Source organism: Amblyomma maculatum, chromosome 3 (assembly GCF_055883805.1).
Source record: "Amblyomma maculatum isolate TAMU_Amacu chromosome 3, ASM5588380v1, whole genome shotgun sequence".
In the NCBI taxonomy this organism is placed as follows: domain Eukaryota; kingdom Metazoa; phylum Arthropoda; class Arachnida; order Ixodida; family Ixodidae; genus Amblyomma; species Amblyomma maculatum.
Window position 1 is genome coordinate 51,277,960 of NC_139346.1, and position 15,930 is coordinate 51,293,889.

The 15,930-nt window shown below is 49.2% G+C and overlaps 1 protein-coding gene across 1 annotated transcript; it reads left to right on the forward strand.

Annotated features, from left to right (window-relative positions):
• Positions 1–593: 593 nt before the first annotated feature.
• On the forward strand, positions 594–11,876 carry LOC146194741 (uncharacterized). The gene is made up of 5 exons (XM_084596629.1): positions 594–879; positions 7,064–8,845; positions 9,554–9,734; positions 11,016–11,040; positions 11,822–11,876. Exons 1-5 carry the CDS (start codon positions 697–699, stop codon positions 11,874–11,876), a joined length of 2,226 nt encoding a protein of 741 aa, XP_084452755.1. The 5' UTR covers positions 594–696.
• Positions 11,877–15,930: the final 4,054 nt, after the last annotated feature.

The following is a 15,930-nucleotide window of genomic DNA, read 5'->3' on the forward strand; positions in this document are numbered from 1 at the left end:
CACTGGACTTGAATCGCGCTTGTAAAGCAAACTGCCGGGACTGTATATATGTTTATATGCCTTCTCCCACATCGTCACCCATCATGATCCTCTTTATTCTCACCTTCCCCTTCCCCAATTCAGAGTAGCAGGCCGGATTTGAATTATTCCGGTCAACCTCTCTGCCTTTTCTTTTAATAAATCCATCTATCTATCAAATATGGAGGAAGCAGATAGTAAGGTGCTTAAGATTCGAGAATATACTGCAGAAAAGAGGGACGAGCACAAGCATAGAGAGTAGGTAATGACAACCACGGCAGGAAAAGAGGAGTCTAGTTTTCGTAGAGCACATACCACCGCATGCAAAATGGGTTGAAATCCGGAAGACACAGAGACAAAGACCAGTCTAGAAGTAGACAATGTATACCCACACCTGTCTTTTCGTTGTATTGAAATGCGTCGGTTGCCATCGTTATGCGAGTAGGGAGGCATCGTAAATGGTATTTAAATAATTCATTTAGAATAATCGTCAAGCAGTAAATTCATCTATCCAGCCAACCCTACATTTTACATCACCCATGGATGCTTTCTTTTTAATTTTACACATCGGCAGGTAGCAGTACCGATGAAGGAAGAAGAAGATTGTCATCTACTACCCGTGCTGTCGGTGGCACGCGCCAGCCTCAGGCAGAAGGAAGATAGCAGAGGGTACACACCATGTCTCTTCAGCGGCTGTTCGCCGTGACCCCTGAACCCGAGCCAGGCGCCGACCGCGGTCGAGGAGACGGAGACCGACAGCCCGCTCCGCATCCTCCCAGGGTGGCCGTGCTTGCCTCGAGGAACAACCTGCTGCGACTGGAGGATGACGAGGAGGACGCCCAGCGGGAAGCAGACGCACAGGTGAGCGTCTACTTCCGTTTCAGCATCCTTCCTAGCTCAAGGTAGTTCACATAGTTACCTCAACAAGGTGGTGCATGCCGGGGTTGCTCGGTGCGTTTTGCTCCTGGTTATGAGGGCGCGTGTTTCAGCCTGACCACGGCGGTTGCGTTCCTGTGGAGGCGAAATGCAAAACGCCCCTTTTTACTGCGAAAGTAATACTATGACAGCCAAAGTGAGACCTCGGGTGGCCGAAGTTACGCCGTGAAGAGGTGTAGCTACGGTCTCCTCATAAAAAAATTATGCGAGGCATATGGGAGGCTGATATCACAATCAGCCTGCCATAACCGTTCGCACTCTCATTATCTCTACATCTCTACGACACGCAGCACGTCCATATGGCTTGTTTGAAGCGTGACTTTATATGGGGGCTGGTAGCTTACTCTCTCGCGTCATACCCTTAAGGGATGAGCTTAAGTGTCCCCAATGGTGTAGCACCTCACGTGGATAGGACGTGACAGGGGAATAATGTAGCAGGCAAAAGAAGCTTCCGCCGTTGCTTTTGCAATTCAACTAGGGTTAACAGTAGCTAAACCCCAACTATTTTTTATGTGATAGCATTCGAAGCTCCAGTCGGGAAAAAAATGAGCAGTACGTACGCTTTAGCTTCGCCTTAACAGCAGACGCGTTAACGTGCTCCTTATTGCCTTACTTGTGGGTATTCTGATACTACTTTGGTCCCGCTTCTATGCCTGTGATTAAACGGCACTGACAATTCAGCTCGCCATCTTTTGTTTCATGTTCCAACTCAGAATTAGCCCTTCGTTTACGATAGTCGACAGCTTGCTGCTGTTGAAGGTCGGCTTCCTCCGCGCACTTACGGCTCATTCGCTTCCGTTTCTAAAACTCCTAGCTCGGCATAGAGGCTTCGCTTCAACCCCCTATCCACCTCGTACTGAGTGGTCTTCTCCGTCTACTCGACACCCGTCTCACGGATTGTCGCTGAGCACCATCTTGTGAAAACACATCCTGAAGCGAAGCCTCCACAAAATCACACGCATCTGGTGCAATGTCAGCACGTTGTCGATCTAGTACCAGTACCAGCCACATGTCATCGCATTTGTTAAAATGCAGTGAAACACAGACGAACATATTTGTATACATCACTCTAATTTGTCGCTAATTACCGATCAATACCGACTAATGAATCAATCAAACAATAACGATATACTATACCCCAAGAAATCGAGTCACTAGTAATATGTGTATCATGCACTCCGTACAAGGCGTCTATCACTTTACCGACATCTCTTTTGACTCGACCGTAACGTAAACGCGCAGTTTGACGATCATCTAAAACGCAAAGGCATCTTGACGAACACGTCTCTTATCAGGTCAGTAGTTCCGGTGGCTGCCACATCGCATGACGGCGCCACCCAAGCATTGGCCTCCGCAAGAATTAGCATAACCTTTCAGAGTACTCTTGCAGCCGGGGTATGGTGATGGCTTTTAAGTGCACAGAGACCAGTATGGTTCACGTAATAATTGAGAGCACACTTAGACTCCGCCTACAAGGTTGTGATGCGACAGCATTGTGGTTCTCATTTGCGGCTCCCTCTGCGTCCACTTTTGCCTGCACGCTCACGCTACTCGCTTATTCACTAGAGCCTTAATCTGTTTATGATGGATTGATGGCTGCTGTTTAACACAAACACAAAGAGAAGAAAACATGAGACTGGCGCCTTTGTCACAACTGATTTATTTCGAAGACAACGAAGCTTATTAAGAACGAAAACCTGGAGCAAAAAGAAAAAAAGATGAAGATGGCCGATTTCCCTCTTCGATAACGAGAGCGAAGGCTTGCTGACACAATTTCCACGCGAGGAGATATGGAATGCTGTCATCAACTCTCCGAATCTTTGTTGTTAATATCGATACAGCACCTGTGTCGCGTCAAAAATGGGTCGGCAATTATTGCATTCCCATCATGAACAACCTACAACTCGCCGAACTTTCCCTTCTGTTTAATTTGTTTACTCTCTTAATTAGTGCATACATAATCATTAACAATTTCATAATCTACTGAATGATGTTCACGACGACATGCTGACGCCACACAGTCTGCGGAGAAATTTGTGCCCGGCCGTGTCACCTGCCAACTATCACCTGCCCGTTATTTTTCTCTTACTACCGACTCCAGATTTACTTGACAAAGAGGCTTCATCCAGTCGCTTTAAAATATGGCGTTCGCCACGATTGACAGGTGAAAATGCGGAGATAGTGTTCCTCTCTCTACAAATGAAGCAAAGGTCGAAGGTTTTCGTCCACTGAAAGAACACTCCCCTTAAAGAAAGTGGACTTGTGAAACTGGTCCCCCTAACAATGACTAAGAGAAAAATAGAATACCTAATAACTAAGTAAACATGCAAGCGGCTTGAAATGACTCTTTATAGAACACAAGCATGCGGTCCAGCAGCTGCAAAGCTCAGCAAAAACGTACAAGAAAAGGGGACGAAAACATCAAAGGCACGAAAGAATGAATTTTAGGAATGAGAATAGTTTTCCTAAGCATTGTCATCCCATACTCTGCACTAGACGTCCAGTAACTTCTGCGCGAGATCTGGGCTCGCTAGAAACCCGGCACTGATGCAAACGTATCCTGAGGCGCCTTTGCTATGGAGCGTTACCACGTGTTTCAATCCCTTCCACTATTGCGGCCCAGAAGAGATGCAGTTATCGCCACCTTCCTTTTGTCAAGCCCAATTTTCGACCTCCAAGGTTGGGGGCGGGGTGCGGCAAACGCTCTGTAGGAATCTTTACGTAATGCCACCGGCCTGTGTTAGCCAAACCCTCTTTCCTTCTCCACTTCCACCTTCATTACCAATGTCAGCATTAGCGGGGACCTTAGGCCCGACCCTGGTCAGTTAACTGGAAGTGTATTCATAAGTTTGGCCAACTGTCACTTCATTTTTTTGTGGCTCGGCTTAAAAAGGGACAGGCTTACTCTATGAAACATGAAGAGGAGTGTTCGAAGTCAGCAGACGGGCATCTCTGGAAGTTATTCCATTTGTTTTTCGACACTTTTTCAAAATTGCGATGTGCAGAACGTAACTCGACGCCATGGTTGCTCACCCTTACCTCTTATTCAGCTCGACGGAAAGATCGACCGCTGCAAAAGTGGCGGTCGAGTTTCCGACGTGAAAAGCACGGAGCAACTAAACTGCGATATCGGAACACTTTGAGAAGCTAAGCGCTGTTAGCTTTGCCAAGCAGGAATATAGATACAGAAGAATGTTTAGCTAGGTATTTATCGGGTGCTTTAGTCTTTTATTGGGATGAAGGATGCGTAATAAATGTTTTCTGAGCAACTTTCTCACGGGAGATGAAGATGACGACGGCATCCGAAGCCCACCGAGAAATACGGGCAGCTTAGCGTGTGAAAACACTGGCTACCTGGATTGCGAAGTTTAGTACATCGAAGCCAGCTGTGACTGCTTTATCGTAAAGTCACTGCATGAAAGGGTATTGTTGTGAATACAATTCCTATAATGTGTCCAAGACACGTAAAGAAAACAACGTAGACGACTCAGTCGTTTAGTCTAATGTCCAGTGAAACTAACCTCTCTCCTTGAGGTGGATTCGTAACCCGCTGGCGAAAGTCTTTTTTTTTCTTCATTGGTTGCTCGAAGGCGGGTTCGGATGCACTCCTGCAAAATGCACGAGAGCGGGTAGTAGTCTGTTTGCTATAGAAAATACCCCAGGTGGTAGAACTTACCCGGAGCCCTACACTATGTCGTACCTCGTAGCTTTATAGTCGCTTTGGGGCGTTGAAACCCTCACAGCCTTTATCTCCCCACATTTTTCAATCGAACATTTAAAACCCTAGCCCTTAAGCGCATTGCAACACTAACTTTCAGATACAAGTTTTAATTTCAGGGCCACTGGTGGATATTGCAAAACTATTATATGCAACAAAAGTAAGTTGCGAAAAAAAATCACTTGTGCACACAAGACAGGACGAGCGCCAACGTGTGCCGTTTATTCCAGGAATAAGCAAGTTTTCTTAGTTTTCCAGGTCCTTGAATTAAACTCCTTGGTTCTTTGAAGAAACAGTAGCTGTAATTTATCGCGCGTCCAATCTTGCCTTCACATTCCAATGCCTTTTTTTCTGTAACCTATCTTAACATCTTCATCAACCAACTTTTCAAACAGCTTACCTTCAGGTTATACACATGGTCATGGGTATGGTTTAACGTTGGTACACGTAGCTAACATTTTCTCTTAGTTTATAGCCGCACTCGCAGTTATTTTAAGACCGCACTCTAACGGAGTGTAGTCTTAAAATAAGCACGAGAAGACCGCGAAATGTTGCATGACTATTATAGCTACGTTACCTAAGTTAGCCTAATTTTACAGAACCCGTACAAATTTTTGCCGATAGCTTTTTTTCTTTTTTTTTTTTATGCGCTTCCACCATGTTGGTAAAACTTTCACAGCAAATAAACAGCTATGTTTTTGAAACCATTTCGAGGCACTTGTACAAATGTATAACACGTTTTTTCCACACATTGAAATAAACCATTAAGTTACCGACGTGTTGTAAACTTTGCACCTGAAATTTGTCCTACTATGAAAACGGTAAGTTGAAATTGCCATAGAAAAGCAGTATGTGCGTATTTGAAAATTAGGAGGAAAACCCTTAGCCTGCCAATCTAACATCTGCTGCAATATTGACTTTTACCGGTCAGTTACGAAATATATGAATATATTACAGTCAGAATCTATACAGCGGAATTTGCGCTTTTTTATAAGGGAGGTGTTCTGTGAATAAGGTACGCCTGCGGTACCATTGAGATAAGCTTACACTGCGTACGACGCACAAATTCCATCCAAAAATTGCAATGAGAAACACTGCTCTAAGTTTTAGCCTGCAGATACAAACTGACTCACACCCGATTGCAGGTTCGTTCGCAGGGACCACAAAAAGCAAACATTCGTGTCAATTACATGCTGCCTAATGATACCTGATGCAGTTTTCTGTTATTCAGCCAATCTTTCCCGCTTTTTTGTTGCTTTAAGTTCTTGTTGCTTCCTGGCGCCCACATCAGCAGTACACGACACGATGTTAAGCAAAAAAACAGCGTAATAACGGATACAAGAGAGTATAAAGAAGACGACACAAAGTGTAGACCGCACGGCACGGTCGGAATAGAATTGTTTGCGTCACAGGGGAATCTTTGGCCCTTATGCCTCTTTCAATTAAGCCTTTTATTGCGAAAGCTATACTACGCCAGGTCTTCGTCGCTATGTGCCGTGTCCGTGGTCCCCGAGCCGGCGCTGCGCCTGCGAGAAGTAGAAGAAAAAGAAGAAGAACGCTCAGTCACCCACAGCTAATGCTTTCGCTCCATATTCGGCTCAGCAGCGTTGAACCCTTCTATGTATTTTTTTTTCACGTGTCACATAATGGCAGTTTGACATACCACAGCTCCTGACACGTCTTTTCTTTTATGGAAACTTGTATAGTTCAAATTATGTAGTTCTTATTACACAAACATCGTTCGTGATGTCAGCTGTAGCACTCCTAATTCTTACGTCAGTTTCTGTTTCCCGCCAACCTTGATTTTGGAAGCTGCAAAAAAATATATTTCAATAAGTAACGTGTAAGAAGGAAAGCGCTTTCGGCATAATGCGATTTCGTCTCCGGAAGCAGCCTTGTTCACCGGCTGCCTACATTCAGACTTCCGTTGCCATGGGCAGCAAAGGGAAGCGCGGGTTGAGACGTGGCAGCTGTCAAGAGTGCGTCTCCTGTTGACCACCTGGGCATTCGAGTGATTTCTACCATGAAGAGATAAAGGGCAGAGGCATAGTACAGCTACATCGATTTATAATTTCCAAGGAGAAAAAAAAGTGGTATATTTTGTTCGTAGTTCTGCTTGTAGTCAAAGTGTTTGAGTGTGATGAGTTTGGGTGAAAAATTTTGGTTTATAAGAAAAATAGATGCGCGCTTTGTGCAGAAGACGAGCAATAAAGCTGTCTCTTTCTTTCTCAAAGCACGTATTTTTTTTACGTTTATTTTGCTTTTTCGCATAGATTCTACACTTCAGCTCTTAAGAGCAGGTTTTAAATACTCGCATCAAATGCCCATCAACTGACTGCTTCTGTTAAGTGTTGTAACGAACCAACAACCGGTTCTAATTCTCATTTTCAGCCACCAGGAAACCTGTTTGATCGAGTGGCTATGTCCGCCATGTTCGCGTTGAAAGGTGCTCGGAGGGCGATCGCCTTCATCGGTGTCATCCTGGGTGCCTCCATGCTCATCAGGTTCATCGCTTTGGCAGACGAGGACCTCGCCTCGCGACAAGTGCTCACGCACCGCAGCCAGCTGCTGTCCACGCTGCGTGCTGTGTGCGACAGCCCCGCCTGCCAGCGCTACTCCTGGGAGTTGCAGGAATCGCTGGACACCTCCCGGAACCCGTGCCACGGTCTGTACGACTTCGTATGCGGACGCTGGAAACGCGATGCGGCTACCCCTTCGGTCCGACAAATGGCCGAGTCCAGGGTACTCAGCCAGGCCATGCTCTCCGTGCTGAGCGCGAACAGCTCTAACACCATTGCGGACGTCACTTACGCGAAGGTGACAGGCCTGGTGCAGTCTTGCTTGCACGCCAGGCATGGCCTGTCTCAGCTGGCAGAGTTCCTGAGGGTACGCGGAATCCTGCCATACCACCGGCACGGCCCCTCCGTTTTGCTGAGCACTCTCGTCGACCTTTCAGTAAACTGGGACATCAATATCTGGTTTCACCTACGCATCGCTGCACCGAATGGGGCCCCCACCACGCTGCACATTCGCAGAAGCCCAGCCTTCGACGAGTGGGTGAAGGTAGTAACGAAGACAAGTAGTAAGAAATACAAAAGATATGTTGAGGCAGCTTTCAGAATTTTGGGCCTACGGGCCGAGCAGCTGGCCGCAGCAGTATCCCGCGCTTCACAGATGAACACGCTTATCAAAGCAATCCTTAAAACATCCAAAGTGGCGCCCGACACAGGACCTCTGGTCATGAACATCAAAACGATGGTAGCGAAACTTACACCAGCTGCGTCTAATGAGACATGGCTCCACGCACTGCGTGCATTAAAGCGCTGGTCCCGAAACATCTCCGAAAAGAGTTATGTGCATGTACAAAGCACACAGGTCTTGCGCACATTTAACAGCCTGTTTGATTTCGGGAAGCGCAAGCAAGAGTACGCGATGGAACACATTGCCTACCGGACGGTTCTGGATATCGGCTGGATGGTCGAGACACAGAATGCCACTGGACGCGACCACGCTCTGCTGTTGACGCCAGAGAAAGTGGCGGCTCGTTGCCTGCGACAAGTGGAAAAAATGACGGGCCGCGCTTGGTTCAGCCTGCTTCCTCTGTGGCGCGGTGGGGGACAGTTGCAGCGTGATGTGATCACGGCGTTGCAGTTTAATGCTTCCATAATCAACGTAGCGGACCCCTGGGATACGCCAGTGTCAATTGACGCCCTTCCACCCTTGCAGGCGTCTTTCTTCGCCAACTGGCTGGCGTACAGCGAAGGGAGGAGCAACTTGACGTCTTCGGGCCTCTACGACATTCTGCGGGCAGATGGCATTGCTGACGAAACTCGGAACTTCGAGCGGAATTTGACAGTAGAGACGCTTATCTTTACCTACCCATTCTTCCACTCCCAGCTGCACCCAGTCGTCAACTACGCAGGCGCCGGCAGGCTTCTGGCACGGGCACTGCTCAGCCTCCCATCGACCAAAGCTTCGTCTGAGGACATCGAGGAAAAGGCCGTTGCCACAGCCCTGCGAGCCTTGCACGCCGGCCACGAGTTGCCGGGAGGGCACACGGCTGACTTCCCGAGCAGCGCCGCAATTGATCAACTGTTCTACATGGCGTCATGCTACGCAGTGTGCGACGTCCAAATCCCTGGTCACGAGGGGAGGAAGATGTGTGACGGCCCCGTGATGAGGCTACGGTCGTACAGAAAAGCTTTCGGGTGTAGCCCATCACTATCTAGAATTACATCGACTACTCGAGAAACGTTTATTGACTTCCACAACTAGACTTCATGCAACTTGTACCCGCTCGAATATTTTTTTATTGCAATAGCGACGTTAGCTTTCCTCAATACATGTCGCTTGCTCTATTCGCAAATTGCTAAGGAGATAATTATAACGCCTCATGTCCCACAATTACGGTCTCTTTCAAATTGAATGCAATATTGGGAAAGCCGTCCTTCACGAGATGAAGGTGAGTGCCAAATCATATCACATTCTTTCCCAGCTTGAACTGCATATTTTAGGATTTCAAAGGGATCTCTTATGGAAAACGGTAAAGCACGGAGAATGTAGCACCCTAATTCCTGCCGGCGTGCGATGTTTTGTTCGCTGCATGCGGTATAAGTGCATCCACATTTGTTTCTCGTCTCCAGGCTCGTCTACAAGTGTGGCTCCAAACTCTCAAAAAATGAAATAAAGCGGAACAAAGGAGACATTGGATTTTGTTTTTTTCTCACAGCCGTTGGCACTTATTTTTCGTTAATGCGGCACTGGTTCCGTCGGAGATCATTTACGTGTTATTCTGACAATTGTCTTTTAATTATGTCAGTAAAATATACTAGTAAAAAGGTTGTCCTTAGGAACCTTATGCTTTTGAATTGTGTTGTACAGCTCTTAGACACAGGGACGAAGCACAAAAACAGAAAACACTACACAAGCACTGAACTTCCGCCGATGCACTTCATAGAGCTACGCACGGACTCAGGCTGGCCCGAAAGCCACCCAGCCCACGGACAAGGGCGGGGCTGCTCGAAACCCCCGTGCCTTGGGCTCCGGCAGAGCCTGGGCCAAGGTATATTTGTCTCGGGCTGACCGGACCGAGCAGGACACCCCGATCCCGAGCACATGAACTTTCGCGAAAGCGCGAATACGGCCTTGGTGCAATAAGCGTCTAAGATGTACGGCATTTTACCAAGTCCTCCCTACGCGGGAGCTTCCGAGTTCTTTCCTGACGTCGACACGACCTTCATTCACGGCTCCTCGCCGTAATGGGATCTTAGCCGTCAGTGACCGAGCAGAAGGGTCGCTTGTGGTCTGAGTTTTTAGGTTCACATCTCCGCTTCGGTGGTGGTGGTATAAACATTTTATTACCATTGGAAGGGTAGCACCCTCTCGGACGTTTAGGTATCCATTTCCAGATTCGCGCCAAGCTGTCGCCACGTGACAACAGTACGATTGTACTTTGGCTTTATACAGGATTCGATTGTCCACACTCAAAAGCGAGTCCGTTCGTCTCGAGCTGCGACGACGCTTCGGAGGCACATGACAAAATCCTCTCAGACCCTGCGATGGACTTCGCAGTAGTACAGTGAACTAGAATCTTCTAGTTCACTGTAGCAGTAGTGTCCCTGTAGGTCATGATAGAAAACGACATCGAAACTAAGCATCCGTGTGCTGTGCGATGTCAGTGTACGTTAAAAATCCCCCAGTGGTTGAAATTATTCCGCAACCCTCCACTACGGCCACTCTGTCTTTCCACTTCCACTCCCGCCTCCCCTCTTCGTTTACGACACGGTTGAGATGTCCACAGAAGAATCTGTGACAAATACTGCGCCTTTCCTTTCCTGTGAACCCATTTATAATTTATTGACCAGAAACACTTCCTGGCCTGTACAGGCAATCGCTGTTGCAATGGAAGCATCATGAGTGCTTTATATACAAAATAATCTGGTCATGAGGTCTGGTATCACCATAAGAGAGCACAGTTGAGACGGCAGGTAAAGCTTTCAGAACAGGCACGGCCTGCATAATTAGGCCCGATGCGATGCCAGAAGGACACAGGTGGGGATGCCGATTCAAGCCGGGGCACCGGCGAAGCAGCAGCAACAACATGCACCTTGCAGTGAAGTTACCCCAGTAGAAAAATATTTGTGATATGCACGAATGTTGCGCAGAAGTGACAGTACACAGCTGACAGCTGCCAAACTTATCTTCACCGTAGCCGTCTACTAGCAAGCTCGGGGGTATACGCAAGCTTTGGCAGCGCTATGTACGGAAAGCATGTCGCATCTACATATTCCCCCGATCCTTATGCCATTCCCGGTGCAGTGCTTTGTTGTCATTTTCCTGACAGGTGGCTTTGTCAAGCACTACCGCCGGTGAGGATTTACACCCAGGTTGCTCTCCCAAAGGGGTTTTATTGTTCTTGTTGTGCCTTTGGATATAGACTAGGGCGTAGACCCGCAATCTTCATTTCGTGGCTCAAAATCATGATTTGGAATTCGTATGTTTATATTGTTCCGTGGCGGCAAGCGATGACAACAGGAGAACAGAGGACAGAGAGAAGATGCTCGATGGTCGTGAGATGACGTTTAATGAATCTGTGAGCGGGCCTAGCGCGCGCGCGCCTGCCCGCGCCACTGCCCTCTCCTTCCTCCTTCGTCCGTAACATGACCCGCGAGGCCACCGAGGCGTGATTCCGTTCTCTCAACGGTTGGGTCTTCTGAGCAGCGTCACCTGGCGACAGATAGCGGAAACAATCGCCGCTTAACCCGCTGAGAGGCAACCAGTGACGAGAAAGAAGTTGCGGGACCCTACCGTTGAGGAAACGGAATTACGAGCCACCGAGCGATCGTGCCGATCGTAGACGAGGAAGTTTACCGATGATGACTCCATGGCATGATGATGGGCGTGTCTGGATGCTTGAAGAAGAGGAAGAAGTAAGAATAGAGCGGCTTGCCGGTGCGATGTCTGATACGTGGGTGATCCGCCTCTCCTGGAGCGGTCAACCATCCGTCACCAGAGTCCATGGAACCGATGGCTCGAGGTCACGTCGGGCAGCTTGGGCGGGGGTTGCGTGTTCATGTCCATCGGTTCCTATGGGTCATTCGGGTCTTTCTTCTCGGTTCTGATTGGTCTGCCTGTTCTGCTTGTCTTCAGGTCTGGGCTGGGGCTGGGCGATGGTAGTTGGTCAGGTGTGGGCTTGAAGGGCTAGGGCGAAGCTGCTGGGCGATGTCCTTGGGCCCTCGGTTGATGGTCCCGGCTTACAGATGGCGTCGATGCTCCAAGGCGAGGATGGGGATGACGTACGCCGCACCTCGAACCAAATGTTACGTAGCGGCAAACAATGACAACAGGAGAAAAGAGGACAGAGAAAAGATGCTCGATGGTCATGAGACGACGTTTAATGAATCTGTGAGCGGGCCTAGCGCGCGCGTTCCTGCCCGTACCACTGCCCTCTTCTTCCTTCGTCCGTAACAATATTGTAAGCACTGTGAGTGACCTTCATCTTCATCTCAGCGTAATCATCATCGGTCATCGGGTCGTGCGAAGAAGACGAAGTGTTGCTAAGCTGTGGCTAGTCGGTAGCTGCTGCTTCGGCCTACCTGAAGTAAAAAGGTGAATTTGCTGGTGCGTTCTTCTGCCTCACAAGTGGTGGAAGTGACTCCTGATCCCAGCGTCCTCAACGCGGCACCCCCTGGAGCTCCGTTCCGGTCGTGTTCTTGGCGGCACATCAACCGCCATGGCGCAGTCACATCCCCCTGCTCTCACCGTTCCGGCGCCTGTAGCTACCGATGGGCATCCCACGGCTGCCCATGCCACCTCTGCACCACTGACGTCCCAAGGTGCACTTGCTCAGCACCATTTGACCCACCCAACTTGGTCAGTTACCTCACGTCAGCGCGACCCTCCGGTTTTCGCCGGTCTCCGCGGTGACGACGTCGAAGACTGGCTACAGCAGTACGATCGGGTGAGCGCTTTTAACGGTTGGGACGCTTCTATGAAGCTACTCAACGTCTCATTCTACCTGAGTGACGTGGCTAAGACGTGGTTCCTCAACCATGAGGACGCCATTCCTGACTGGCCTCAATTCACGACACAGATCCGCCAGATATTTGGAACTGTTGGTGCTGGTCCGGCCTCTTTTCAAAAGAAGCTAGAGACCCGTGTGCAGCTTCCAGGAGAGACATACACATCCTACATTGAGGACATACTCGCCCTTTGCCGGCGAGTTAACAATGGCATGGTCGAGGCTGAACGTGTCGGACATATTTTAAAAGGAATTGGCTCTTTTGCCTACGCAGCTCTAGCTGCCCAAAATCCCGTCACGGTGGCAGACATTCGTGCCACTTGCCAGCGACTTGACTATCTACAGTCGCGCCGCCTCAACAACACCTGGGATCCGAGCCAAATTCCCGAAACTGATCTGCGCACCATCATACGATCTATAATACGGGAAGAGCTCCACAATGATATTTCGTCGGTTCCTGCCTTCTCACGCCCACCTGCTCAATCTACTGGGTTGCGTGGCATTATCAAGGAGGAGCTTACTTCACTCAATCGTCCCATGGCTACAGAACCACCAGCCCCTCCCTACGCTCCGACGTATGCTGAAGTCACTGCGGCTCCTCCTCCTTGTCCTCCTGTCCATCACGCGCCTGTCCCACCCAGCCTCGCCGCCCTGTCCCCGCGACCACCGGTGTATGGTAATTGGCGGCCTCTCCCACCTCGTCCAGTATGTTTCTACTGCGGAATCCGCGGCCATGTAACACGCGTTTGTCGCCGACGACTGCGAGATGAGCGTGCGAGCTATGGGTACGTTCGACGTGACGACGCCTACCAGCTTCCTCCTCGCCAGTACTACACCGATAATGACCTCCGTCCCTCTTCCTCCCCGTCGACTTCTCCTGACCGGTCTAGGACAGCACGGCCATCGCGTCGTCGCTCCCCGTCACCCTTTCGCCGGACTTCGTCGCCCCTTCGCCCTCCATCTTCAGCTTCTGCCCGCCAAACGGAAAACTAACCTGTGCAGTTTCCGGAGGTAAAACTGCACCGCCTGTCGTCGCTCCAATTCCTCCTCTGCTCCCATCAAACATGTTGACTGTATTCCTTGAGGGACATGAACTGGAAGCTTTAATTGATACCGGCGCCGCTATTTCTATTATGAAACTTGACTTGTGTTTAAAACTGCGAAAAGTGCGCACACCTTATACCGGTCCTCCTTTACGTGCTGCAAATGGACAGAATATTAACCCTTGTGGAGCGTGCACAGCCCGAGTCACCATTGATGGCATCTTGCACTTCATTGAGTTTGCTGTCCTATCCTCCTGTGTCCATCAACTCATCTTCGGCTGGGATTTCCTCCAAAACGCCTCAGCAGTCATTACGTGTTCCCCTCCCACTATTGAAGTCACTGAATGCAACATTCTTGCCGATAGAGAACCACTTTCTTCCCGTGTAGTTATGCTTGCCGATCACGTCCTCTATCCGGGCAACGAAGATATTCTATCTGTGACTTCTGACGCCGTCACCGATGGCGACGTCCTGATTACACCCAGCCCTCGTCTCCTGTCAAGAGGTATTATCATCATCGTGTCCCTTCTTCGCTTCTCCAGCGGTTCTTCTCTTCTCGCCGCATTCAACACCACATCAGAGCCCATTCTTCTGCGACGCGACTCTACTGTTGCATCAATTGCTTCCGCCCAGCCTGTCACACTTCTTCCCATTTCCACCTCCGATCGCTCTGATTCATCCCCTGCCTCGCTCAGTGCAGCACTTCGCCACACGATCAGCACCGACCTGACAACAGACCAGACAGACGCATTGCTCGCTGTATTGAACAAGCACGCAGACTCGTTCGACGTCAATTCCGGCACACTGGGTCAAACCGCTGCAGCAACGCATCGCATACTCACCGACGGATCAAGCATAGTTAGACGCCGGCCTTATCGTGTTTCTCCAACCGAGCGCAAAGTTATTCAGGAAAATGTTGCTGACATGCTTGCACGCAACATCATACGCCCATCGTCTAGTTCCTGGTCATCGCCTGTTGTGCTAGTGCAAAAAAAAGACGGTTCGGTTCGTTTTTGTGTAGATTACCGTGCTCTAAACAGAATAACTCGTAAGGATGTGTATCCCCTCCCTCGAATTGACGACGCCCTCGATTGTTTGCAAGGTGCCCAATTTTTCTCCAGCCTTGACTTAAGATCAGGCTACTGGCAGATCCCCATGAATGAAGATGATAAAGAGAAGACCGCCTTTGCAACACCGGACGGTTTATACGAATTCAATGTAATGCCTTTTGGACTCTGCAACGCTCCTGCTACATTCGAGCGTATGATTGACACAGTTCTCCGCGGCCTCAAATGGAAAACATGTCTCTGTTACTTAGATGACATCGTCATTTTTTCTTCGTCATTTCCTGATCACCTTACTCGTCTCGATGAAGTTTTGACAGCACTTTCCAGCGCTGGCCTACAGCTAAACACGAAGAAATGCCGTTTTGCATCAAAATCCATTAAAGTTCTTGGCCATCTCGTAAGCAGCGAAGGAATTAAGCCTGACCCTGAAAAAATCGCTGCTGCGCTGCACTTTCCCCGTCCAACTCGGGTCAAAGATCTCCGCAGTTTCCTCGGCTTGGCATCATACTTCCGCAGATTCATCCGCAATTTCGCCTCTATTGCCTCACCTTTACATGCGCTTCTTCACAACGACACGCCTTTCATCTGGTCTCCTGCTTGCGAAGAAGCATTTGAAACTCTGAAGCGTGCTCTGACTTCGGGTCCCGTCCTCTGCCATTTTGATGATAAAGCACCGACAATTTTGCACACCGACGCCAGTAGCCATGGCATTGGCGCTGTCCTTCTGCAACGCCAAAACACCTCTACAGAAAATGTTGTTGCCTATGCGAGCCGAACTCTGACTTCTGCGGAACAAAACTACACTATTACCGAACAAGAATGTCTCGCCGTCGTCTGGGCTGTTCAGAAGTTTCGTCCTTACCTGTACGGCCGTCACTTCACAGTCGTCACTGACCACCACGCCCTATGCTGGTTATCCACTTTGAAAAATCTGTCCGGTCGTCTCGGGCGGTGGATCCTCCGCCTTCAAGAGTACGACTTTACTGTCACTTACAAATCGGGCAAGAAGCACAAGGACGCCGACGCTCTCTCTCGTTGCCCTATTGCTTTGCCGTCGCAACCCATGTCCTCGCATTCCTCTCCTGTCCCAACGGAGTCAAGCCATTTAAACCCTACAGTTATGCAGTC

Bases quoted from the DNA above. Each gene is read 5' to 3' on its own strand.
- LOC146194741 (XM_084596629.1), top strand. From the start codon at position 697: ATGTCTCTTCAGCGGCTGTTCGCCGTGACCCCTGAACCCGAGCCAGGC. The intron at 8,846-9,553 runs GTGATGAGGCTA...TGTGTTGTACAG, and splicing joins GGAAGATGTGTGACGGCCCC to CTCTTAGACACAGGGACGAA. The intron at 9,735-11,015 runs GTATATTTGTCT...TTTTCCTGACAG, and splicing joins CCGGCAGAGCCTGGGCCAAG to GTGGCTTTGTCAAGCACTAC.